This window comes from Ustilago hordei (assembly GCF_900519145.1).
Source record: "Ustilago hordei strain Uho2 genome assembly, contig: UHO2_contig_01, whole genome shotgun sequence".
Classification (NCBI taxonomy): domain Eukaryota; kingdom Fungi; phylum Basidiomycota; class Ustilaginomycetes; order Ustilaginales; family Ustilaginaceae; genus Ustilago; species Ustilago hordei.
In genome coordinates this window covers 1,722,877-1,749,328 of record NW_024545270.1, presented here as the reverse complement: position 1 = coordinate 1,749,328, position 26,452 = coordinate 1,722,877, and the positions used below count along the sequence as shown (strand labels likewise).

General features: G+C 49.3%; 7 protein-coding genes across 7 annotated transcripts; 3 read left to right on the top strand and 4 right to left on the bottom strand.

Annotated features, from left to right (window-relative positions):
- Positions 1-3,932: 3,932 nt before the first annotated feature.
- On the top strand, positions 3,933-5,256 carry UHO2_00472 (putative casein kinase-1 hhp1; the record flags this gene model as incomplete). Its single annotated transcript, XM_041557092.1, has 2 exons — positions 3,933-4,268; positions 4,465-5,256. The coding sequence occupies 2 exons, from the start codon at positions 3,933-3,935 to the stop codon at positions 5,254-5,256; spliced, it is 1,128 nt and encodes a 375-aa protein (XP_041413026.1).
- A 1,349-nt stretch (positions 5,257-6,605) lies between these two features.
- On the bottom strand, positions 6,606-8,261 carry UHO2_00471 (putative RPN5 - 26S proteasome regulatory subunit; the record flags this gene model as incomplete). The annotated part of the gene is made up of 1 exon (XM_041557091.1): positions 6,606-8,261. The coding sequence occupies one exon, from the start codon at positions 8,259-8,261 to the stop codon at positions 6,606-6,608; it is 1,656 nt and encodes a 551-aa protein (XP_041413025.1).
- A 505-nt stretch (positions 8,262-8,766) lies between these two features.
- UHO2_00470 (uncharacterized protein) lies at positions 8,767-11,883 on the bottom strand (the record flags this gene model as incomplete). Its single annotated transcript, XM_041557090.1, has 1 exon — positions 8,767-11,883. One exon carries the CDS (start codon positions 11,881-11,883, stop codon positions 8,767-8,769), a length of 3,117 nt encoding a protein of 1,038 aa, XP_041413024.1.
- A 914-nt stretch (positions 11,884-12,797) lies between these two features.
- On the bottom strand, positions 12,798-14,828 carry UHO2_00469 (uncharacterized protein; the record flags this gene model as incomplete). Its single annotated transcript, XM_041557089.1, has 3 exons — positions 12,798-13,746; positions 13,795-13,982; positions 14,118-14,828. 3 exons carry the CDS (start codon positions 14,826-14,828, stop codon positions 12,798-12,800), a joined length of 1,848 nt encoding a protein of 615 aa, XP_041413023.1.
- Positions 14,829-16,701: 1,873 nt separating this feature from the next.
- UHO2_00468 (uncharacterized protein) lies at positions 16,702-17,733 on the top strand (the record flags this gene model as incomplete). Its single annotated transcript, XM_041557088.1, has 3 exons — positions 16,702-16,970; positions 16,998-17,327; positions 17,364-17,733. The coding sequence occupies 3 exons, from the start codon at positions 16,702-16,704 to the stop codon at positions 17,731-17,733; spliced, it is 969 nt and encodes a 322-aa protein (XP_041413022.1).
- A 204-nt stretch (positions 17,734-17,937) lies between these two features.
- On the top strand, positions 17,938-22,505 carry UHO2_00467 (uncharacterized protein; the record flags this gene model as incomplete). The annotated part of the gene is given in 8 exon segments (XM_041557087.1): positions 17,938-18,117; positions 18,190-18,197; positions 18,215-18,844; positions 19,106-20,094; positions 20,128-21,410; positions 21,490-21,512; positions 21,557-21,827; positions 22,101-22,505. 8 exon segments carry the CDS (start codon positions 17,938-17,940, stop codon positions 22,503-22,505), a joined length of 3,789 nt encoding a protein of 1,262 aa, XP_041413021.1.
- A 1,027-nt stretch (positions 22,506-23,532) lies between these two features.
- UHO2_00466 (uncharacterized protein) lies at positions 23,533-24,498 on the bottom strand (the record flags this gene model as incomplete). The annotated part of the gene is made up of 2 exons (XM_041557086.1): positions 23,533-23,955; positions 24,031-24,498. 2 exons carry the CDS (start codon positions 24,496-24,498, stop codon positions 23,533-23,535), a joined length of 891 nt encoding a protein of 296 aa, XP_041413020.1.
- Between the last annotated feature and the right edge of the window lie 1,954 nt (positions 24,499-26,452).

Sequence of the window (26,452 nt, the reverse complement as noted above, 5' to 3'; positions counted from 1 at the left end):
AAGTAGGAGTACTCCCACCTTTGGCATGTGCCGCTCACATGTATATATATCTCACAGAGAGCACTAGGCTCTTGCCACATTCTTTTAGTCAATTGAGTATATACAGTATGTGCATAAACTGTCCCAAGAGTTTACATGTCACCATACATCACTCTAATGCTCAATAGCTATAAGTTGTATTGCCACACTGTCTGATATCATCTGAAAGTGCTGCTTCTTCTCTCCAAGACTGTGGAATTGATATTGACATTGACTAAAAAAATTGTGCTATGAAGAAGAGCTGAATTTTTTTTTTATTGTGGGACAGTTTATGGAGTGCTCCTTGACAACACCTTAGTACTTTGTATTCCCTCCTTTTGCCTTCAGAAATGCCTTGATGCAGTGTGGCATACTCTCTATTAGCATCCTACATGTCTCTGGAGTGATTGCTGTCCATTCAGCTTCATATCTCTTGAGCAGTTCATCCCTGGACTTTGCAATCATACTATACCATGAAAGTCACAGTTTGAGATGGTGCCAGAGGTTTTCAATCAGGTTTAAGTCCAGCAACTGCACCGGCCATTGCATAACCTTAATGCTATTGCTTTCCAACCATGTTATTGTCTTCTTTGATGTGTGTTTCAGGTCATTGTCTTGCTGAAATGTGATGTTGGTGTATGCATGCTGAAGCTGCAAATCTGAGATTGTTTTCAAAAGCTTGTCATTCAGGATATCAATGTATTGGTCTGAATTCATTGATCCCAGCACCAAGCATATACCTCCAACCCCTTCCCACATCATACAGCCCCAGATCATGATGGAGCTGCTGCCAAACTTGACCATCGGCCTGACAAGCTTGCTGTTGAAGCTGGCATTCTTAATCCAACAGAACTGCTTCCCATCTGGTCCAAAGAAGTTGATCTTTGTCTCATCAGACCATACCACATTCTTCCAATCCTCAACAGTCATGTCCTTGTGCTCATTAGCAAATTTGAAACAGGCTTTGCAATGTCTCTTGAGTAGCTTCAGTTTTTTCACTAACCTTTGTGCTTTGTAATGACAGTAATGAAGTGCTTTTCTTACTGTCATTGGGCATGCTTTGATGTGAAACATCTCCTGCAGTGCATGACATGCTTTCCTGACTGTGGACATTGAATTGAGCTCAAAATAGTGGTCCAGGAAGTGAACATGACAAGGCTGGAGTTTTCTTGGCTGGCCCCCCTTTGACTTTGGAGCATCGGCAGAGGCACTTTTGCTGATGCGAGACACCATAGACTTGCTCAGACCGAGTTTCTCGGCAACTGAATGGGTAGATTCTCCATTTTGGAGGTGAAAGAGTGCCAATCAGCACTTCTCAGGAGTGGTTTTTGTCATGATGGTATAGATATGATGGTGTCAGACTGGAAGTGCTGCCAGATCACTCACAGTCATCTGATTGAGCTGAAACTTTTTACATCACTACTTTTGATGTGTATGAAGGTGCCCACCAAGTTACATTACAAGTTTCATTGTAGTCAAAAGCCCACAAGGTCAGGAATGGAGTGGTGTTGCTATTTGGGAGCATGCTCCATAAACTGTCCCACAATAAAAAAAAATTCAGCTCTTCTTCATAGCACAATTTTTTTAGTCAATGTCAATATCAATTCCACAGTCTTGGAGAGAAGAAGCAGCACTTTCAGATGATATCAGACAGTGTGGCAATACAACTTATAGCTATTGAGCATTAGAGTGATGTATGGTGACATGTAAAATCTTGGGACAGTTTATGCATGTACTGTATGTTTCTGTCTTTTAGCAGCAATGACATCATACTTAGACTCTCCCCGATTGCCAGTATCGGGACCCAAAACTTTCACATGAACAAGTAAACTCGATGTTGAAAAGGCCGTATTTCCTGCAATGTTTCCTGCAGAAGGATGAGCAGCTCGGCTGGATGGTATGCAAACAGATCTGAGAGTGGAGAGTCTCGTCGGAAGATTTGCAAGCATGACGATGTGGATGAACAGAAAAAGAACACGAATCTATGCCCATGGATGGCGCCCAAGAAGGATCAGAGATGACTTGCGAGCTCGGTGAACCGTCGGAGAGAAAAACGGTATGACGGCAGCACAGCAGGCGAGCAAAAGCGAGACAGACGCACGTTCCATCATGTTGCTGACACCTGTCAGATCTTCGCGTTTCGTTTGGAAGAGAGGCAAGATCGGGAAAGCCGACAAAGTTTGAATTGAACCGCTGCTCCATCTTTGAACGGCTTTGCCGAGATCGAAATCCATATTAGCGAAAAAGCTTCCGTGTCACGCCGGAGATGCGCTGCGTGGTTGTAAGACATGCATCTCATCACACTCGAGCAGAACGATAACTTTGTTCACATGAGAAGGACCGGCAACAGGAGGCGATGATGGAACGAGATAGGAAGGAAATTCGGCCAGTCGGCATCTGCAACGCTATTCAATCGGCCGCAATAGAGATAAAAGAGAAGCTATCACTCGGACTAAACATGACATACTGGAGAACATGTCATCAGCGCGGCGGAAGAAGGGCGAAGCAACGTGTTCCGTTTATGCGATGTCCCTCGCTGCTGTTGGACTCGACTTGATCGAATCTGAATCCGAACCTGTGTGGTTGTGGATTGCGGACTAGATCGTCAGATCTGTCTTGCCTTGCTTCACCGAAACGTCGGCGTGGTCTGGTGTGGCCGTTGGTCGGTCTGGGCTGTGGGCTGGGCCTTGAGAATTGGCTACGGAACGCCGGACATAGTCAGGGCAACGAGCCACGGGAGTCAGGACAAATTCGAATGGAGAATCACCACATTTTTCGGCCATTTTTCGACTCGGCGACAAGGCATTGATTGCTTCAATACCTAGACCTGCTGTCACCACGGCAGCCAAGCAGTTCGAAAATGCGGAAATTTCTTGGAAAATTCAGCCCAGGCAAATACAGTAGCGCCATGGTGCGATTTTGTATTCACGACGCCCACAGTTTGTATTGCTTTTGCGATCCCTGCTGCTCCTGAGAGCGGCCTGTGCCAGCTTTGACTCCTTTTCGGACTATCTTTTCATTTTGAATTTGGATTCCTGTTGCTCGCTGGCTGAACGGCTCGAGTCGGGCTGGCTTGCTTTTTGCTTGGTGCTTGGTGGACTGCATTTGGAAATGTGTTTGTGTGTATTTGTGAGCAGACACAATCGACATGATGCGATGTGGCTGGCTGAAGGAAGGTAGCTGAGCTGCCTGCCATTCAACTGCTCATCGGAAGCGTTCAAGTCGAAACTGGCTAACCGGCCAGCGCGGCCTGTTCAGCGAACAGCAGCCAGACAGCAGAGAGACACACACACAGCACAGCACAGCACAGCACAGCACAGCACACGCAATTGGTCTGCCCACCTCTTTTCCTTCAATTCCCAGTCAATTCAGCCCACACACAGGGCAAGACTGCGTGCTGAAGCCTCCTTTTTCGTCAACTCTCACACTGCAGAGACACTCCGCTGTTCCACTTGACCGATCGCTTGCTCCTCTCCACCACCCACCACCACCAACACACTCACCTCCATTTCGTCATCATTATCATTGTCGTCTGCCCCACCATCTCCTTCTGGGTCTACGACTGATTCGACGAAACATTCCTACGCAACATCCCGCTTTCTCTCGCATCGATACCGGTGCCGATACCAACTCAAACTCAGCATTCGCAACGTTCCGCCAGCGACTCTCGGACTTTGGTTCTTTTACGCCGCTACCTAGCTTTCCGCAGCACTACCATCTCCGCATCTCAGCTTGATCTACCGACGCCTGCTCTATTCGTCATTGTCATCAGCACACTGCTCAGCACCACCATCATCATCATCGCCGTGCAACACTCAGCCAGCCGAAACATCCTGTCCCACTTCGCAGGCTGAGCTGAACCAACATCACCACTTTCCGCATCTAGTCTTCCGCACTCCAGCGAAATAGCCAAGATGGATCTTCGTGTCGGCGGCAAGTACCGCATCGGTAAGAAGATTGGTTCCGGTTCCTTCGGTGACATCTACCTCGGCATCAACATCATCTCTGGTGAAGAGGTTGCCATCAAGCTTGAGTCCATCAAGGCCAAGCACCCTCAGCTCGAGTACGAGGCCAAGGTCTACAAGACCCTTGCTGGTGGTGTCGGTGTCCCCTTTGTACGATGGTACGGTCAGGAATGCGACTACAATGCCATGGTCATCGACCTTCTCGGCCCTTCCCTCGAGGACCTCTTCAACTTTTGCAACCGCAAGTTCTCGCTCAAGACTGTCTTGCTTCTCGCTGATCAGATGGTATGTATATCACGTACCTTTCTCTCTTCTCGTCGCCATCATGCAAGCATGCTCCGCTCGACATCACCCTACCGCATGCTGCATCGGTCGATCACGACAGCCACGGTCCACTCAACATTGCTCTGCTGATCCACAAGTATGCTGACTTCCTTTTCCCCCTGCCCTTTCTTCCGCACCATGCCCTCTTCTTTTGCAGATCTCGCGAATCGAGTACATCCACTCCCGCAACTTCATCCATCGTGATATCAAGCCCGACAACTTCCTCATGGGTATCGGCAAGCGCGGCAATCAGGTCAACGTCATCGACTTTGGTCTCGCCAAAAAGTACCGTGACCCCAAGACCCACCTTCACATCCCCTACAGAGAGAACAAGAACTTGACCGGTACCGCCCGTTACACCTCCATCAACACCCATCTCGGTGTTGAACAGTCCCGACGTGACGATCTTGAGTCTTTGGGATACGTTCTCATGTACTTCCTCCGGGGCTCTCTCCCGTGGCAAGGTCTCAAGGCTGCCACCAAGAAGCAGAAGTACGACCGCATCATGGAGAAGAAGATGACCACCCCTACCGAGCTCCTCTGCCGAGGCTTCCCCTCCGAGATGGCCATTTACCTCAACTGCTGCCGATCCCTCCGCTTCGATGACAAGCCCGACTACTCTTACCTCCGCAAGCTCTTCCGCGACCTCTTTGTTCGTGAGGGCTTCCAGTACGACTACGTTTTCGACTGGTCCATCCAGCAGCGCAGCGAGGACGCCAAGGCCGAGCCCGTTGTCAATCAGCAGCAGATGAAGCAGCAGCAGGCCGCTCAGCTTCCTCGCCGCAAGGTCCTCGCTCAGGAGGGTGACGAGGCTGTCAACAACGGCATGGACACCACCCGTGCTGCTTACGGCACTGCTCGCCCTGCTGACAAGGCTTACCTTGCTTCGCAGAACATGCCCAGCTCCTCTCGCCCGCTCAAGCGCGAGGACCAGCCTGGCTACTACTAAGCAGCGCTTCGAAGAGGTCTTTCAGCGTCTCTGAGGTCTTGATGATCTCGTGCGCGCTGGTCAGTCATTCTCGCTCGAAGTGGATGACGCTGGAGAATCGGAAGGCGCGGCGTTGCCGGTCATTGCAGTTGGAGCAGGGCAGCGTTGCAGACGGGCCATGATGATTGGGTACATCAACAAAACTCAGCCACTGGCATGCTCTCCACACACTCTATGACTCGACTCTCTTTACAGCTCTTCCACTCTCAAAACAAACACACACAATCTTGACACTACACGGATCTTATTCTCTTACGGTACGGACGGTCGGGCAATTGCTTGGTTAAAATCATGACACTCTTTCTTCACATTCAAAAGTTGTGAAGATTTTTCTCAATCCATCTTTTCCTCGCGGATATGCGAGAGGGCTTCATAGGAAATTAAAGGACAGGTGTCCACAGTCATGATTTACTCAACAGACCAAGCAACCAAGGTGGTTACACGCTGCTGCTCCAGCTACAGCGACAGCAGCAACAATATCGTTTCTTCCATCCTCTTTGGCGCAAGGCTCGACGTCTTCGATATCATTCTCATACAAGATCCTAGTCAAGATCGTCACTCCTCATTTTTGCAGCATGTTTTCCCAAATCTCTCAAGTCTTTCGACTCACCGCTCGAATAGAGCTTTCCACTCAGCACATGCTTTGCATTGGCGTCTGGCCAATGCGAACAACGCCGTGCTGGTCAAGGAAAGCTTCTGCCTTCCGAAAGGACGTCGTCAGAAACCAACGCCAACTGTCCACGGTCTTTACTCCAATCACTTTTATCCACCCCGCTCCTCTCTCCACTTCCCCTCACGCGGCACTCTTCTCCCGTTCTCGTCGTCATCGCATGTTTTTGTTCTTCTGTCATCACGATGTTGATCTCTCCACTCTCAGCTTTTTCCATACTCATATGTGTTCTTTTCATTCAGTATTGCGTCTGAGGCTGTGTTGCTGAGCGAATGTGAGAACGAGTGGATCTCCACGCTGAAGTCTCTGCGTCTCCCTCTCCAAGAACCGTCTCGGCTCAAAAGGAAGTTGGCTGATTTGCGAAGAACTGCTGGCAAGGCACAAACTATTCTTCACCGCAGATGGGGAGGTAAACTCGTACATTGTTCTTGTTTCGTCCGCGGAGAACGTCAAGCGAGAACGAAGGTTTCTCTCACTCGCACAGCCTCTCTTAGCCACCGTCGCCAGTGACAAATTGTAGATGCTGCTCTCACGCACTCTTGCGGCAAGGTCAAGCACGGACTGGCACCACACACGAGAGAACAGAAGTTGAATGCATTGCTACCATCTCGACCAAAGGATCCCATCATACGGCTGAGAATCACTGCCCCCTGATCCCGGCACGGTGAATAGCCCACTCCTTCTCAACCAAATGAGTAACCTTTTCCACCGTAGCCATCAACTTGTTCGTATCCGCACTCCAATCGTTGAGCACATCTGCATTGCTTTTTTTCTTTTCAAAGTTGACCAATCCTGATGGGCGATCCATCTTAGCAAAGATTGTACCTGAGCTTACCAGGTCCGCCAACGAAGACTCCGATTGTGCTGGCGAGAGGTCCAACAACTCGGAAAGACGCTTGAGAGTGATTCGAGTGTAATATTGGGAAATGACCCTGATGTTGTGCTCGACAACACGTTTATGAAGTTCTTCCCAGCGATGGTTACCTTCTTTGGGCTTCTCGCCTTCCTTGCTAGGGGCGATCTTGGGTTTCGAAGCCGGGTTGAAAGTGGGTGATTGACGAAGGAGAGGTCCGTAGAGAGTTTCGATTCCAGGCCAACGCATCAATTCTGGCGTAGTAAAGCATTTGAGCAGGTTCTTGTGCTCGGGTACCTGATCTAGCTCTTCCATTGCCTCAACTCTCGCCATCAAGTCGCTCTGTTCGTTATCGAACTTCGCCAGCGCAAGGAAAACGACAACGTTTCGCAACGCCTCCCTTCGCTTCTCTTCATCATTTTTGACCATATCGGTATCGTAGATCTCGCGATAGTACTTGCAAATATCGAGGAACTTGTCTTCGCGCAGCGCATACTCAATCATCAACTCGTAGTATCGCAACTTGAGATCGTGATGCTTGGGGTTGTCGAAGAGTTTTGTGTTGATCTTCTTGCTGACGATAGCCATTTTGGCTAGATCGTTACGTTCGTAGTTCAAACGCATCTGTTCCAAGATGAACTCGGCTTTCTCCCGCCTATCCATGCTACCGAATGTCTCGACGGCGAGATCTTGCAACGCATTCGCAGCCTCATTCACCTTCCCTTTGGTATAAAGCATTTTGGAGAGGAGTAGGGTAACTCTAGCCCTCTCAACCTCAACAAAGATCTTTCCCTCCGTAACCGTCCTCAACAACTCAACAATCTTCATCCTCTGTTCCTCCGTCACCCCCTCATCTCCAATCCTCTTTCCTGCATCCATAAGTTCCAACACCTTTGCGTTTTGCGCACCAACCTTCTCCTTCTTCCTCTCCTCCGCAGCTTCTTGACGCTTCCTTGCATCTTGAGCTTCCTTGGACTCTTTCTTCCCCTCCTCTTTCTCCTTCTTCGCCTGTTTTTCAGCATCCTTTCTCGCTTTCTCCTCCGCAAGATCCTTCATCTCCTCATCTTTAAGCTCTTGCTCCTTCCTCCTCTCCTCTTCCGGATCAACTGCAGGGTACAAAAAGCACATTACCAACTGAACCATTCTCGTGGTCGCCATCTTCAGTTGTCCGTGCTTTTTAGACAGACTAGTCACCGTCATCGCGAACAGGTCCCAGTTTGTCTTCGCCGGAGAGGGAGTATTGCGGACCAGGAGGATAGCGAGAAGGAGAAGCCGAGTGGTGGAGTTTAGATCGGCTGCATTACGAGATTTCTTTTCGAGTGCGAAGACCTTCTCGAGGGCAAGAGGGAGCTGGGAGGAGGAAGCGAGAGATTGAGTTTCAGGGATAAGGCTATCGACTTCGGAGGTGAAGTCCGCTTCTTGTTTCTTTTCTGGGGCCGACATGTTGGGCAATGAATGCGCGTTACGATGACGTGTTGCTGTACAGGTCGGATACGTAGAGTGTGGCTGGTGTAGATAGAGAAAAGCGTGGTGTGGGTGCGGTTGGAAGTGATGAGAAGAGCAAGCGAAGAGTTGGGAAAGTGCTGGTTGACGCTGAGGCGTTTGTTCGTGTGGGCTTGTGCAGCTGCGAATTTACTTGAGAAGTGGAGAAATGGAGGCGGCGTGGCCTTCGATCACAATTCCAATTCGCCTCTCACAGCTCCAGGCTGCGACATTCCCTGACCTCAAGACGCGTCTCAAGCTCACTATATGTGTTAGTCAGCATGTGTAATCCATGTCCGACAGCAGCTCTTGCTCTAGTCATTCGAGCTTGCTCACTGCTCGTCTTGGGTACACAGCCACCGAACAGCCTCACGACGGAAAGCATGCTGTCAAAGTAAGTAGTTGAGAACGCAAAGATATTGAAAATACATGATAGAAAAGGTCAACAAGATCAAGAGACTGGCGTTTAGTCCTCCTCCGTAGCATGATACCCGGCCTTCCTCATAGCACCCAACACCCTCCTCGCCTGCGTCAACTCCTTCTCCAACTTCAATACTTCCACCTGCTGTTCCATTTCCTTCACCTTGAACTCATGCGCAGCCATCGAGGAATAATCGAAATCAGCTGCACCGTTACTTTGCCTATCAGTAATGGTCTTAACCTGCTTCACCAACGCCCTACAAGCATCTGTAACCGCCTTCGCTGCTCTCTCCAACCTATCCTGCGTCTTGGACATGAATTCAGCCTTAACCCTCGATGCGGCAACCACCTGCGCTGTAGCAGCTGAAACCTCGTTCGATGCCACGATGAGCTGTTCGAGCGAATGAGTGCCCATAATCACTCCATCTGCCGCTTCGATCAACATTGTTGTCGCAAACGCAACCGCACGGGCAGCGGAAATGAGACCTTCGGTCCATCGATTGTTCTTCTTGTAGAACTGTTGGTTGGTCGATGAACCTCTACCCTTTGCAACGATTTCTTGTTGCGACTCGGTAGCGGCTTTGATCAGTCCTGCGATAGCACGTGTGATGGCCAACGAAGCTTCGAGGATCGCATCGTGAACTTGCAAGTCGACAGCAGAGTACTTGTTGTGATCCCTCGGTCTGGAAAGCAATGCCTGCAACTTGGCAGTAGCTGCATCGATAGCGGAAGCAGCGTTCATCATCTCGCGCTCAACAATGTCTCCGATATCACCGTTGGCGTTGGCAAGCATGGCATTACCAGCCTTGAGCATGGTTTCGACGACACTGTTGAGGTTGGCGAATGCAGAACGGGCTTCCATGTTCTGGCGTGCAACAACGTCACGACGCTGAGCAGGGGCAACACCGGCCAAACGGTACGATTGGAGGTTGCCAAAGAAGCGGAGCAGAACATTACCAGTCTCGCGACCAGTACCGATGAGTTTGTCTGCTGCATCATCGCTCTGTGCGAGACGAGTGATGCCCTTGGTGCTGGTAAGCGTGTCACTGATCGTCTGAGCAAGCTGGTTGGCACGCTTGATGACTTCAACGTGCTCGCCTCCAACCTCGCCCGACAAGTAGAGCGAGAAGACGGCAGCAAACTCGTTGGTCGAAGTGGTACCCTTTTCGATCATCGACAACACATACTCGGGCGTAGCAGTCGTGTTACCGGTGCCAGAAGGCGACTCGAGCTCGTAAAGCGCATCGTCAACCTTGTCGGCACACGCCTGAAGGATTGAGTCGATGATAGCATTGAGCTTTTTGGTGTTGTCGAGGATGAGAGTATCGATTTGGGCATTGACGGCCTGATCGTTCTCGCCCTGGTTGAGCTGCATATCGTTGAGCTGCTTGATGGTGGCATCCATACCTTCCTGCATGATGGCCAACTCGGCGTCCTTCTCGTCGCGAATGCGGGCCAGCTCGGCATCGCGTGCATCCAACTCTATGCGCTTCTCCCTGAGCGAGTCCTCAAGCTCAGCAATCTGTCGGTTGAGAGTCGACATCATACCTGACAACTCGGAGCTCTTGGCATGCGTAGCATCCTCTGCACGCTCATTAGCAAACATAAGGTCACGCTTCAGTCGATCAAACTCCTCCTTCTGACTCGCCTTGATCCTATCAAGATCGAAACGAGCACGGTCTCGCTCGCGTATCATATCGGCAAGTTCGAGGTTCTTGGCCTTGACATCGCGCTCCATACGCTCCATCTTGTCGACGGCCTCTTGTGCACTACCAGCTTTGATCTGCATCTGCTTGTATTTGCCAAGCATCTCGAGGTGCTCCGTACGCAGCTGGGAATAAAGTTTAGCGAGCGCCTCGTACTTGTTGCGCCAGAGCGTGACCTGGTCTTGAAGCTGCTTAATGAGGTCATCCTTGCCTTGCATCTGTGCGCCAAAGTTCTGCCCGATGTTGACGAGTTCTGTCTCGAGAGCCTTGACACGTCGATCGTACTGTTCGAGCATGAGCTGGTCCCGTTCGTACTGTCCACGCATAGCCAGAATCTCTCGTTCGAGCTCGGCAAGACGACCACCGTGCATCTGCACCATTTGAGCACGCATGAGCTGTTCCTGTGCAAGACGTTGCTGTTCGGCCTGTAGACGCTGCTGTTCGGCAAAATCACGCTCCTGCTTGGCGGCCAGGTCGGCTTGTCTTTGCCTCTCCGCTTCCTCCTGTGCTTTGAGAGCAGCCTGCTTGTCTTCGTACTGCTTGAGCAAACGTGCCTGCTCATCGATCTCGGCTTGTGATGGACCTGGGTCTGGTGTTGGTGCCTTGGGCGTCTGTCGGGGTGGAAGGTAAGGACCTTCCTCGGGCAGCTCGAAGAGGTTGGGTGGGTCGTGGTTGAGCTTGGGAACGTTGATGAGGGAAGTGAGGAACTTGAGATTGGCGCATTCGTAGTAAAACTTGCGAAGAGAGTGATGCTGTGAGTCGTAACGCTCTCGCAATGGCTGAAGGGCATCACTGGCATCGGTACGTCGGTGCATAGCACGAAGCATAGACGTCAAGAACGTGTAGATACCGTAGCTCTCCTTGACAAGGGGTACAAGTGCCGATATACGGCACTCGTTGCTGGCCGAGCCGCGGAAGTGAGCAAAGACGAGTTTCTGGAACTGCTCGATCTGATCCTGAAGGTTCATGAGATCCATGATGGTCTCGTAGCCCTCATCCGGGTTGTCGATGTTCTTGAGAGAAATGTACTCTTCATACTCGAAGAGACCGTTGAATTCCTTGTGGTGACGATGGAAGCGGAGCTTAGCGAGGATGAAGTTGACATAGGCACGAATGAGCGAACTGTAGCCACGCATGCTATCGGCACCGACGGTACGTGCGCATGTCTCGAACCATCCGATCTGGGCCTGTGCTTCCTTGAGCACAACCTGGTGGCCTTCCTGAAGGACCTTGTGGACGAGAATGAGGGCTTTGAAGGTCTGAACTTCGTCGCTGAGGATAGGCTGTACACGGAGACCGGTCCAGATGGATTGAGATGTGCGGTAGTCCCAGGTGTAGACGATACATTTTCGAACGTGCTTCTGCTTGGGAGCTGTCTCTTCGGTGCTGGTGGCCTTTTTGATGTTGATGGAGAGCTCGGATTCGGCTTTGTCACGGTCGACGGGCCGCGTAGGCATGTGGTTGTCGTCGAAGCGGGGCCTGCGATTGCGAAGCGGCAAAGATCAAGGAGGAGTTGGATGTCAGACCAGACGATTGGCTGGTATCATCGAGTCAGGCTGGATGTACTTACATCTTCAGATTCCAGTGCCGGCGTTACGATGAGAACTTGACTTCCGCCGGTGTGGAGAAGAGGCTCGTTGAGCTACCAGTGTCGTATGTGCCGAAGCGGATAATGCAATATGATGTTGATGAAGGAATGGATTGGAAGGAGCGAAGGCGAAGTGAAGTGAAGTGGAGATAGAGAGAGCGAGGATCGTATTGAGTGCAAGGCTTGCTTGCTGCTCAGGCCAGGGTCGAGTCGAGAAGGGTAAAGGAGAAGAAGCGGTGTGACGCTTGCCGATGCTCCGATGCGATGGGCTGGGGATAGGCAGAGCGTGGATGCCAGATCGGTGCTCTTCGGTGCGTGTGCCAAAGCGAAGCGAAGAAAGGGTTCTCTCTCACACACCCTCTCTCGAGCACAAATACAGGCAAACGCGTGTTGAAAATTAGCAGTTGAAGATGCGTCGGAGTTGAGAATTTTGGTGCTTAGTTACTAATGAGTCATTTTTGAGTGCTATTTACATAAGCATATATATATGTGTGTAATTAGCAGTTACCTTCAGCCTGTGCCCATCTATGACTAGTTCACCCCTCACATCGCTCCTAAGTTGTCATGGTAATGCCTATGCATCCCACATGTGTAGCCACCAACATGTGGTTTCATATCAACAATGGTTATTTGCCCTCCATGGACCCTGTAGGCTCTGTCCAGTTCTGATGCGTCTCCAACTATAGTTACGTTTCCCTCAACTGTCTCCCTCAGCAGGGAAGCGGGGAACTGCTGAGCCACTGTACCTTGTTGTGGTGTTAGTCCCAACCCCTGCCATGCACATCATAATACTTCCTTGCCTACTGGCTTGGTAAAGATGTCAGCCAAGTTGTCCTTGGTGCCAATATATTTGATTTTGACATTTCCATCTTGCATGTTATCTCTGATAAAGTGGTACTTGGTGTCGATATGCTTCAACTTCCAATGTTGTGCTGGATCCTTACTAACCTGAATGGTGCCTGTGTTGTCTGAAAAGATTGTGGGGGTGCTGACATCAATTCCAATAGCTTTGAAGAGATGCCTGAAGAAAAGTATTTCTTGTGCAGCTTCAGTTGCTGCCACAAACTCTGCTTCCACTGCTGACAAAGCAGTGCAGCGCTGTAGTGCTGACTTCCATGTGACCAGGTTCCTGTGTACAAACACTGCTGAGCCTGATGAGCTTCTTTGTTGTGCGGTAGCATCACTTGCCCAGTTTGCGTCACTATGCGCCATTAGAAACTCTTGTTCCTTGTTGCCACCATATCGTAGATGGACATCCTGGGTGCCATCTAGGTATTGTAGTACCTTCTGCACTGCATTGCAATGCTCTTTTGATGGTTGAGTCATATAGCATGCAAGGACCCCTACTGCTTGGCTGATATCTGGGCATGTTCCATTCAAGAGCCATAGGAGCTTGCCAACAATCTGCAGGTATTCCTTTTGTTCGGCTGTGCTCACTGCTGTCTCTGGGGCTGGTATGTCTTGGAGCAGTATGCTGGATTTTCTCCTGCATTTGTCTAGGTGTTTGTCCAGTAGCTGTTTAATGTAACTGGTCTGCCTGAGGTCCATTGTCTTTTCTTTGCAATCCCTGGTGATCTTGATTCCAAGGAAGTGAGACACGTTGCCACCCTCCTCCATCTTCCACTTCTTGCCTATTTCCTCCTTGATGCATTTGACCATTTCTAGCTTTGGAGATATAATCAATGTATCATCAACATAGATAATCACTATTGCAAAGTTGTCCCCTTTTCCTCTAGTGTAGATACATGGTGTGCAATCAAGTCTATGGAAGTTCAAGCACTGCAGGAACTTATTGAACTCCATGTTCCACTCCTGTCCTGATTGCTTGAGTCCATATAACCCTTTCACTACCCGATAAGCTTTTCCTTTTGGTACCTTTGCCCCTTCTGGCAGTTTCATATAGATAACATGCTTGAGTGTGGAGTTGAGGTAGGCCATCATGATGTTGAGTTGATGGACCTCCCAGTCCTGCTCCACTGCCAGTGACAACAGGGCTCTTATTGCACTAAGTGGTGCCACCAGTGCAAAAGTTTCTTCGAAGTCTATGCCCTCTCATTGTGTGAATCCTTGTGCTACAAGTCTTGCTTTATGTCAGACAGGTACCCCATCAGCATCCAGCTTGAGATGGAGGATGATCTTAGAGTTGACGAGTTTGGTGCTTGGTGGTACATCCACGATTTCCCAAGTTCCCATGGCCTCCAGTCCATCCAACTCCTTGCATATGGCTTCTTGCCATTGCTGTGCATCTTCACTGGCGAGTGCTTCTTTCATTGTTGGTGTGAGGTTTAGGGTGGTGGTGTTCGCTCCCCTGATCATGTCTTCAACTGCTATCTCTGATCGGTTGTCTTCAGTATCATTGATCGGTTGTTCAATGGGTGCATGTTGGAGTGAGTCTTGCATGTCAAACTCTTTGATTTCTGGTTCAGGTTCGAGGTTGTTTGCCTCTGGTTTGGCACTTTCTGCTTCGAGGCTCTCAAAACCGATTTGCAGTGGGCTTTGTACTTTGGGTCGATCATGCCAACCTTTGTGTTCATGGAATGTAACTGAATTGCTCCACTGGATGGACGGCATGTGGTCTGGAGTGAAGAATTTCCATCCCTTGTGCTCATCATCATAACCAATCATGATTCCTGGTATGGCTCTTGCACCATGCTTACCTGCATGATCTTTCTTTGGGAGGTGAACCCATGTGAGGCAGCCAAAGACACACAATTGTTTTGCCAAGCCATGAGCTGTCATGTGGTGAAAGTCTTCGTATGGAATTCTGTTGGCATTTGCTGATGGTGTCAAGTTAAGTACATGTCCGGCAGCCATGATGGCATAGGGCCATAGTCCTTTTGGCACCGATCTTTGGACAAGCATTGCATGCATCTTCTCTTGGAGTGATCTGATAGTGCACTCTGCTCTCCCATTCTGTATGCTGACATATGGGGTGGTTTTCTGCCACTTAAACCCTGCTTCCCGCTTCCATTCCTCTGCTGCTAAGCTTGACCATTCCATTCCATTATCACTGTGAATACACTTTAATGTGCAATCTGTTGCTATCTCTGCTGTTTTGGTCCATGCTTTTAGGGCGGGGAATGCTTCTGCTTTGCTTAGGAGCAGTTTCATGTACATGTAGGATGAGGCATTGTCAACAACTACCAGTGTGTGGTGATAATTTGGATGTCCTTGTAAGTCTGTCATTAAGTCGATGTGTATCAACTCTAGTGGCTCCTGTGCTCATTCCGTTTTGCTGCTTGCCATTCTTGTGCATGTTTGTTTTGCTTGACTGCAACAGTTGCAGTCTCTTGCATTGTGCTTGAGCTGTGTGTCCTTTCCCAAATAATGAGCCTGGATTTGCTTAGTTTTGTTTCTGCCAGGGTGGCCGAATTGTTCATGCCATAGTCTGCTTATCGTGTGGCTTGTGGGCCTTGCTGGTGTCATGTTGTCATCAATGCCCTCAAGGGGGTCATTGAACTGTGCTGCTAGGGAGTTGCTGTGAACTTCCCATCGTTTCTGGCATCGGTTGGTCTTGCTCTTAACCATGCTTCCGTCATGTTGGAGGATTGTGTCATGGGCCTGGATGCTCAAGAAGCAGGAGGGTCACGGGTTCATATGGAAGGAGCACAGGTATCGAAGATCTAGTCGAGATCAGTAGAGAGCATGGTCGTAGTGCAGTCTCCATGGAGACCATGGACTCCTACAGACTCACATGCAAAGGAGGGCCAAGCACAGCCACGAGGAGGACCAAGCTCAAGGAGCAGGCACAGCCACAAAGAGGACCAAGCTCAAGGAGCATGCAGATGGTTACCACTCAGGGGCTCGAGAGACAAGAGCCAAAGGAACTGTCACTGATCAAAGGAGAAGGAGCAGTGTCGAAGGAGTCGACACCAGGTCATGAGGAGGAGGAGCAGTGTCGAAGGAGTCGACACAGTTCAAGAGGCACAGAGGTGCCAAGCAGGAGAGGCCCCTGAGCAGTACTCGATGAAGAAGGTACTCTCTGGAGAGAGAGCAGGAGCAGCATCACTGGTGATGCTGAGAAGAGGTATATAACCATGCTTTCTCATCATCATAGGTCGAGTGGATCCTCATCCACTCTACTCACCATACAACTAGTCAATACTTAGAAACATAAGTACTCATTAGTTACAGTCAGCATAGCAGCAATCTATCAAGGTTGCTCCTCATTGTAGTGTGTGTGTTGTATCACCACTACCTGACATCCGAAGGCGCCCATAGCAGGTTAGTGGTCTGGATATAGATAGAACCAAAGGCAGTAGTCCACTGTGGTCCAGGGGTCACTTCAAGCATCAAGTCAACACACTGGACACTCGTGTTGATGCCACCAACCTTATCACCAACACCATCAACCTCCTTATCATCAACACTCACCAACCTTATCACCAATGACATCAACCTCATCATCATCAACACTCACACCAGACCTTGGTGTCATCATAACATTGATATTGATCGTGCTGAGCTACCCCTGAACGGAGTGTCCACAGAGGTCAGCCGAAACCTACAATAGTATATACAACGAATGCCACCTGCTGTCACTGCACAACTTGATAGTCACCGATACCGAGACAATAGCTGTCGCACAGTTTGATAGTCACCGAGTATCTCGACAGACTGACCTGGGTTTCAGGCGCGAGACCCCTGACATTAGAGTGGATTGTTCAAGCAGCTCCTCACGATCACCATGACAGACCCAGACCTCAACAATAAGCTCGATAGACTACTCACTCTATTGGAAGCACAGCTAGAGCTTACCAGACAGGGTCATCAAGAGGAACGATTACAACGAGCTCAACTGAGCAGGGAGGAGACAATGGACCTCTCTCACTCAGAAGACCAAGCAGGAGGAGGAGATGAGTCTATGATAGGAGACCCACATACTCCTACTCCGGCTCCACGACCAAGACGATCAGTCTCATTCAACCTGGATGAGCAGGAGGACATCAACTATGAGTAGTATGCTTCACCTAATGGGCCAAGATATGTCAAGACTAAGCTGGACCCCTACAGCAGGACCAGGACAGACCCTTACCCCCTGGACCAAGAGGAGGACTTTAGCATCATGGCAGAGCTTAACCAGTCAAAGCCCATCGCCACCCCCTTTCCAAAGTTCAATCCCCGAGACATGGAGATCTTCATTCTAGAAGCCAAAGCATGGTTTAAGTTCAACCAGGTGTATGAGCAGTCTAGGATGATCAATCACATGGGTGCTCAACTGGAAGGGACAGCAAGAGAGTGGTGGACCTCCAAGCTCCATATTGATAGAGCTAGAGAAGGAAGGTTGTTCAATGATTGGCACTACTTCACAGGGTGACTGTCAGAACAGTTCAACCCACGCAATGCTAGGATGGAGGCATACAACAAGCTGTTGGCTCTCAGACTCACAAGTGATGCTCCTGGTGCTGCCACATGTCATGTAGAGCGGTTCAGAGACTTGGAGGGACAGGTCAATCTAGATGACAACGAGCTAGTGATTGATCTCTTCAGAGGAAGTCTCACTCACAGCATACAGGAGAAGTTCGAGAGGAATCCACCTGGGAAGAGATGGGAGTGGTACCGAGAGGTTGAGGAGATTGATCAACAGAGGATGTTACTACAGCAGTCCTCGGCTAGACACTCACTTCCAAATTCCACGTCACCTCCACTAAGAACTGGGTCTCGGCCAAATCAAAGTTCGATCCCCATCTGTCAACCCACTCAACCTTATCCAGCTTGATCACCAGCACAAGCAACTACACAAGCAACTATACAAAACCTAAACTGACCAACTAACCGACCCCTTCCTCATCATCCCACCCAACCCTCGAAGCAAGGAAGCCCTGCTCCATCTGGTATCAACACCTGTCATGTATGCAAGGGTATCGGCCATTGGGCCAGAGACTGCCCCAGCAGGAGGGTAGACCCTCTTAGCTCTTGACCCATGGGACCAAAGGTTATGGTCACCACAGCAGACCCCTTCGAGGAGGCCACCGACTCAGGAGATGGCCACACAGGCAGCACTGAGACAGGTGACCCCGAGGCCATGGACCTCAGCTCATACCAGCAACCCATGGACCCCAATCACGAGGAGGAGCATGATGATGATGATGATGAGGGAAACGTCAGTGGGGTGATGCACTGATGGCATGCATTGCTCTACAAACGTCCTCGCCATCACTCTGTATATATCAAGATTGTCAAGTATGTTTCTCTACCAGTGGAGGCAAAGCAGTACTGGAGCTCTCTGGAATGGTTCAAGACCATCCTGCTCAGATACTAGCTGATACTGGTGCTGGTTTGTCCATAGTCTCAGATTCTTTCATTAGTAAGTACCAAATACCCACAAAACCCATAAAAACAAGATCGATCCATGGTGTCACCGGGCACCAACTCTCCATCAATAGTTCTGTGAGCATGCAGGTATCTATTGGTACACACAATCTGGGTGTGGTTGAAGCTTCAGTGGCCGACACTGCTGACTATGACCTCATCCTGGGGTTCACTGAGCTATGGAGGCTCAAACCCACCATACAATGGGATACAGGCCAGCTGGAGTTCAAGACTCAGGAGCAGGACCAACCCCCAAGGAGACCCCCTGAAGCAGCAAGAGCAGGGGACCTAATCATGAGGAGACCAACCCTTCATGGTAATGAGTTTGTCTCAGCAGAGTGCATACTACAAGCAGCTCTAGAAGATGGACCCATAGGGTTCATGCTGTTGGAGGAGCCACCATCATCACTCCTGGCCTTTGGTTTTGTACCTACAGGTGCAGACAAAGGAGTTGAGATGGAGGTGGAGGTAGACAAGGTGGTGATGGCTGCAGACATACCAAAGCCATACCAACACCTGTGAGATGTGTTTGATGAGGTGGAAGCAGACAAGCTGCCCCATCATACCGAGCATGATCTCCACCTCGAGTTGATAGAAGGAGGTAAGCCACCTCAAGGGCCCCTATACCTTAAGGGACCCAAGGAGATGTCCGAGTTGAGGAGGTACTTGGATGAGAACCTCGAGAAGGGGTTCATAAGACCATCAAAGAGCCCAGCATGATCACCAGTGCTCTTTGTACCAAAGAAGGATGGAGGTCTCAGACTCTGTGTGGACTACAGAGGTCTCAACGAGATCACTGTCAAGAACAGGGCACCATTGCCCCTCATTGAGGAGCAGCTGTTCTTACTCAGGATGGCAAGGATCTATACCAAGCTAGACCTTAGAGCAGCATACAACCTCATCCGGATTGCTAAAGGAGATGAATGGAAGACAGCTTTTGGCACTCAGTTGGGACTCTATGAGTACCTAGTGATGCCCTTTGGCCTAGCCAATGCTCCAGCTCACTTCCAGTCATTCATCAATGACATCTTCCAAGACATCATTGGGATATATGTGGTAGTATACCTAGATGACTTCCTGATCTTCAGTGACACTGAAGAAGCACATGTGAAGCATGTCACTGAGGTCCTCACTTGCTTAAGGAGCAACAGGCTCTTTGCTAAGCTGTCGAAGTGTGAGTTCCACACCAAGACAGTCGAGTTCCTGGGGTACATCATCAAGCCGACAGGCATAGAGATGGACCCAGAAAAGGTGCACACTGTCAAGGAGTGGCCAATGCCAGAGTCAATCCATGACATCCAGAGGTTCCTGGGTTTTGCCAACTTCTATCGAAGGTTCATAGCCCACTTTGCTCGCATAGCCAAGCCCTTGACATCACTGGTAAAGCCTATAGAACGGTTCAAGAAGTTCGAGCTACCAGAGGAGGCCCAACAGGCCTTCCACAAGCTCATCCAGGCATTCACATCAGCAGGAGTGCTTCAGCACTTCGACTACCACCTTCCAACAAGGTTGGAGACTGATGCAAGTGACTTTGCTATAGCAGGAGTACTCAAGCAGGAGCATGAAGGACGATGGCATCCAGTGGCTTTCTACTCTAGGAAGATGTCTTCTGCCGAGAAGAACTATGAAATCCATGACAAGGAGCTCCTAGCTGTGGTCGTCTGCCTTACTCAGTGGCAACACATGCTAGCTGGACTACCAAGCCAACTGGTCATCCTCACTGACCATGAAGCCCTCAAGTACTTCAAGTCACAGAGATGCATCACAGGTTGACAGGCTCGATGGGCCATACTACTAGCAGACTTCGACTTCATATTGCAGTATCGACCAGGAGACAAAGGTGGTGAACCCGATGCTCTCACCAGAAGGACAGACATGCAACCAGCTGGTGAAGAGCAGGATCACAATGTGAGGCAACTACTGCCTCCTCGAGTGTTCAAGGAGACAGCAGACCATGACTCGACCCTGGTGGCCCCTATGCTCTCGATGGAGTCCATAGCATCAAAAGGTCTCAAAGACCTGGTCAAGATCTTCCAGCCCTTAGACCAAGAGCTACAGGAGATACATAGGAAAAAGCCCTTCGAACTCAAGGACGACCTATGGTACAGTGGAGGAAGGTTGGTTATCCCCAAAGTAACCATGCCAGGGAGGACCAACAACCAACACTCAAGGAGTGCCAAAGAGGTAGATGGACAGTCCCTCTCTGTAGAGCATCTGCGATTCATGGTGATGACCCAATGCCATGATGGTATCACTGCTGGACATGTGGGAAGAGATGCTACCATCAAGGCAGCTCAACGACATTACTGGTGGCCAAACATGACAGCTTGGATTGCAGACTATGTAGCAAGTTGTCCTGTATGTGCTAGGTACAAAGCTCCTCGTCATCATCCATATGGTTTGCTACAGCCACTAGCAACCCCAGACAGGCCCTGGGGCTCCATATCCCTTGACTTCATTGAAGGACTACCACCATCGAAGAAGTATGACTCCAAGACCTATGACTCTATCTTAGTCATTGTCGACAGGTTAACCAAGTTTGCCATACTAGCTCCAACCCATAAGACAGTCATGGCCAAACAGACTGCAGTGTTGCTATATGGACACATGGTTAGACTCTTCGGAAACCCAGATCACATGGTCTCAGACCGAGGCAGGCAGTTCATATCAGGAGCATGGAAGGCATTTGCAGAGCAAATGGGTGTGAAGCACTCACTTAGCACGGCTTACCATCCTCAAACCGATGGTCAGACAGAGAGGGTCAATCAGATCATAGAGCAATACCTCAGGATGTACTGCAACTATGAGCAGAATGACTGGGCCAACCTGCTGGACACTGCAGCCTTTGTATACAACAACACGGTCCACAACAGCATTGGTGTCTCACCATTCTTTGCATGCTATGGATGGAACCCCAAAGCTCATCCTGACATCCCTCAACGACTAGGAGTCAATGATCCAGGTCGCTTCGAGTACCTCATGGATGGAAAGGAGCATTGCAAGTACCTCCAGGAGCAGATCAGAGAGGCACAACGTAGATCAGTAGACCAGTATAACAGGAAGCACAAGGACATCGAGTTTAAGGTGGGTGATATGGTCTATATCAACCGTTGAAACTGGAAGACACGGAGACCCACACCCAAGTTAGATACCCGGTTTGCAGGACCCTACCCAGTTCAGGAACGGGTAGGACGCTGAGCTTATCGAATCACATTGCCAGCAAACCTTAGGGTGCATGATGTGTTCCATGTCTCCATGCTCGAGCCAGCAAGAACAAGTTCTCTTCCTCAACATGCTGAACAGCCCACCATACCATCACTTCCAGATGAGGACCTCGACTTCGAAGTCGAAGCACTCATCGACAAGCGTTCACACAATGGGACTACAGAGTACAAGGTGTTGTGGAGAGGGTACTCAGAAGAAGCTGCTTCATGGGAACCAGTAGAGAACCTCCACTGTCCCGACCTCATCCAGGAGTATCAGGTGTCGGAGGGGGGACGAGTGAGTAGACAAAGTAGAGAAAGGAGGAGAGAACAGGAGGAGTAGAGAGAGGAAGAGAGAACAGGAGGAGTAGAGAGAGGAAGAGGAGAGAACAGGAGGAGTAGAGAGAGGAAGAGAGAACAGGAGGAGTAGAGAGAGGAAGAGGAAGGAGGATGACGTTGAGAGAAGGAGGAAGGATGATGTTGGCGATGTTGTCGAGGAGGAGGAGGAGGAGTCAGTATGAACCAGACCAGAGCATGCCTCGATGGAGCTCGGCTCTTAAGAGGGGGGTAGTGTCATGGGCCTGGATGCTCAAGAAGCAGGAGGGTCATGGGTTCATATGGAAGGAGCACAGGTATCGAAGATCTAGTCGAGATCAGTAGAGAGCATGGTCGTAGTGCAGTCTCCATGGAGACCATGGACTCCTACAGACTCACATGCAAAGGAGGGCCAAGCACAGCCACGAGGAGGACCAAGCTCAAGGAGCAGGCACAGCCACAAAGAGGACCAAGCTCAAGGAGCATGCAGATGGTTACCACTCAGGGGCTCGAGAGACAAGAGCCAAAGGAACTGTCACTGATCAAAGGAGAAGGAGCAGTGTCGAAGGAGTCGACACCAGGTCATGAGGAGGAGGAGCAGTGTCGAAGGAGTCGACACAGTTCAAGAGGCACAGAGGTGCCAAGCAGGAGAGGCCCCTGAGCAGTACTCGATGAAGAAGGTACTCTCTGGAGAGAGAGCAGGAGCAGCATCACTGGTGATGCTGAGAAGAGGTATATAACCATGCTTTCTCATCATCATAGGTCGAGTGGATCCTCATCCACTCTACTCACCATACAACTAGTCAATACTTAGAAACATAAGTACTCATTAGTTACAGTCAGCATAGCAGCAATCTATCAAGGTTGCTCCTCATTGTAGTGTGTGTGTTGTATCACCACTACCTGACATCCGATGGCGCCCATAGCAGGTTAGCAGTCCGGATATAGATAGAACTGAAGGCAGTAGTCCACTGTGGTCTGGGGGTCACTTCAAGCATCAAGTCAACACACTGGACACTCGTGTTGACGCCACCAACCTTATCACCAACACCATCAACCTCCTTATCATCAACACTCACCAACCTTATCACCAATGACATCAACCTCATCATCATCAACACTCACACCAGACCTTGGTGTCATCATAACCAAAGCATTGATATTGATCCTGCTGAGCTACCCCTGAACGGAGTGTCCACAGAGGTCAGCCGAAACCTACGATAGTATATACAACAAATGCCACCTGCTGTCACTGCACAACTTGATAGTCACCGATACCGAGACAATAGCTGTCGCACAGTTTGATAGTCACCGAGTATCTCGACAGACCAACCTGGGTTTCAGGCGCGAGACCCCTGACAGATTGTAGCTCCAGATTCTTCAAATATCACTCGTGCACCATCTTCAGTTAATGCTGGGACAGACAATAGATTCTTGCTAAGGTTGGGAATGTAAAGTACATCTGTGAGGGGTATTTTGACATTTCCAACTTGCAAGGTCGCATCTCCTATTGCTTGTACTCGCAACCATTCATGTGTGGTGGTATCTATGGATCCTTTCTTTGGTGTCAGAGCAATGAGCTTATCCTCATCACATACCATGTGATGTGTAGCTCCAGAGTTGAGGATCCATGTACTGCCTTGATTACAGTTGCCAGTGTTGCTTATGAAAAGGGTGCACCCAAATTCCTATCCCTGCTGAGTAGAAGTTCGCTCCTGGTTGCTGATGCAATTGATTGCAATGTGCCCAGGTTGCCTGCATTTGTAACACTTAGCCAGCTCATTAGGGTTTGTGGGATCATGTCTGCCCCTGTTGTAGCCTTCTTGGTTTAGGATTTGGCTAGGTCCGCTGGCTTGGTTGGTTATATTCTTGTTGCCAGCGAGTCTGGTTGTGGCTCGGATATGGCCTGAGAGTTTGGCTTCTTGATGTTTCTTGGCAAGTGCATGGTAGGCATATTCATAGCTACAGCCCGGCTGTGCAGCTTTGAGGGAGTCTACTGTCTGAGTGTAGAGCCAGTCATCTTTGACACAGCAGTACAAGGTGGACTTCTTGAGCTTTTCATCCATGTGACTGCCCAGCCTCACAGTGTCATTCCAAATTTGATCTAGTTCCTTTCCAAGGTTGACAACATTTCAGTGTACTAGCTTGATCTCATGCACTCAGTCATGAATTGCAGACAGTTTGACTTTGTCATTGATTGTGAGCACTGCTTTGAGTTTCTTATACAGTGTGGAGCCAAGTTGTTCCTCTTTGCCTTGTTCTCGAATGGTGTATGTATGAATACTGCTCTCAGGACTGTGGTTGCATGACGACAGGATGAGGCCTAACAGATGACTGTTTAGTTCTTCATCATATTCCATTTGGTTGCTAGATATTTCCCTGGTGAGGATTTGCTTTGTGTTCTTGATGGGCCATATGCAGTCCATAAACATGGGCTCCCAGATGGCCCAGTTGTTCTCGTTGAGCTTGACAATCTGCGATACAATGCTGAGTACTGACTTAGGAATCTTTTCGACTTGGCTGGTATTTGGTTGGAGATTCATCATAGAGAAGGCACACTCCAAGATTTGGTCTTCATTCCAGTCAGTGTGCACCTCTCTGATCATTTGCATGGTGTGTTCGAGTAGAGCTATGCTGTCTACTCTGGGTGGCATCTTGATGGCAAAGTGCCTTGAAGCTGCCAAGCTTCAGACTCTTAATCAGTTGAGAATTTTGGTGCTTAGTTACTAATGAGTCATTTTTGAGTGCTATTTACATAAGCATATATATACATGTGTACTTAGTGGTTACCTTCAGCCTGTGCCCATCTATGACTAGTTCACCCCTCACATTGCTCCTAAGTTGTCATGGTAATGCCTATGCATCCCACATGCATAGCCACCAATGTGTGGTTTTGTATCATCAATGGTTATTTGCCCTCCGCAGACCCTGTAGGCTCTGTTCAGTTCCGACGCATCTCCAACTATAGTTACGTTTCCCTCAACTGTCGGCATTCCAATGGGATTCACAGGGTCCATGGAGCACAAGTGAGACATTGATGAAGCAAAGCCATGCATAGACTGTATGCATGTGGGATGCATAAGCATTGCCATAGCAACACTCAGGAGTAGTGCAGGAGGTGACAACTCAGGAGTGATATGAGAAGTGGTTCATCACAGTCCAGTATGCCTTGGAGGCAATGATTAGGTATATATATGCTCACATACATAGCATCCAATGATAGAAATGATAAGCATTATCTAGAAGTCATATGCCTGTGTACAAGAGCTTGCTAGTAGCTCAGGACAAGCATACTGTACATTGTAATCTTCAATTGATTAAGAGTCTGAAGCTCTATCAACTGAGCTGAGGAATCCACCAACAAACTATGGTAGAAGAAACCAAAACCCAAACCAGCACAAGCAGGGCCAAAGGAGGAAGAAAGGGTAAAGCCACCCAATCACAAGTCATCGATAACAAGGCCACCAACAAGACAAAAACCAAGGTGCCTGACAATGATGCCAATGAAGAAACTGACTCCAATTCAGACCTCAACAATGGTGGCAAGCAATACAACTTCTGCACCTTGGTGAAACTCCTTGAGCCAGTGCCCAAGCTTACATCACACAACTACTACAGTTGGAATGCCCACATCAAGTCTTTTTTCCAATGTGTTCCTCATGCTATGAAACACCTCTATGGAGTATATATGACAAGAAGCATCCCAAATGGAATCACACATTTGATGACACCTTGACCAATGCACTACATGGCACCATTGATACCACTGGGGAATACAATGTCAACTATTTGATCCTCGACATCATCAGGGAGCATCATGTCAGGGGTCTCGCGCCTGAAACCTGATATCTGTAGTAGAAATGCATCTATTACAGATCCTGTCAAGATATGTGGTAAAATGCTGTGTATTATTATTCTTGTCAAGATCTGTTGTAGAAGGCCTCTATGACTTTTCTTGCTCGAATGTGTGATAGATTGATTGCTATTGCAGGTTTCGACTGACTGCTGTGGACACTCTGTCCAGAGGTAGCTTGCCATGATCAATAACTACTATGAACTGATATTAACACCAAGGTCTGGTGTGCTTGTGATTGCTGTTGTCAACACAAGTGTCCAGTGTGTTGACTGAGTGCTTGAGTGATCCCCGGACCGCAGTGGACAACTGCCTTCGGTTCTATCGTGTCACAGGATCAGCGGATCAGCATATGAAGTGTGCGCCAAATTGATCTGTGGCAATCATCAGGAATCGACAATCTAATCGGGTTGGTAGTGCATATGACTTGCGAGATCAACTGCACTCCAGGATCCTGGTTAATCTCACAAGGATTGATTGAAATCAGCCTGATCAGCATGTCTCAGCAAGTTGGCTGTCATGAGCAAGCATTGGGAGATTCAGGAAGGAGGATACTGGCATTAGGAGGAGAAGCGCATGGTAATCACCACATGCAGGAGTGGGGACTGAGCTCAGCATCACATGGATGGTTACCACTCAAGGGGTATGTGCATACAGCCACATAGGACCAAGCACAGGGGCGACCACATGATCAAGGGGCTTGGCGATAGGGCCTGACATGTGGTTAAAGGATTCACAAGATAAGGTCAAGAAGA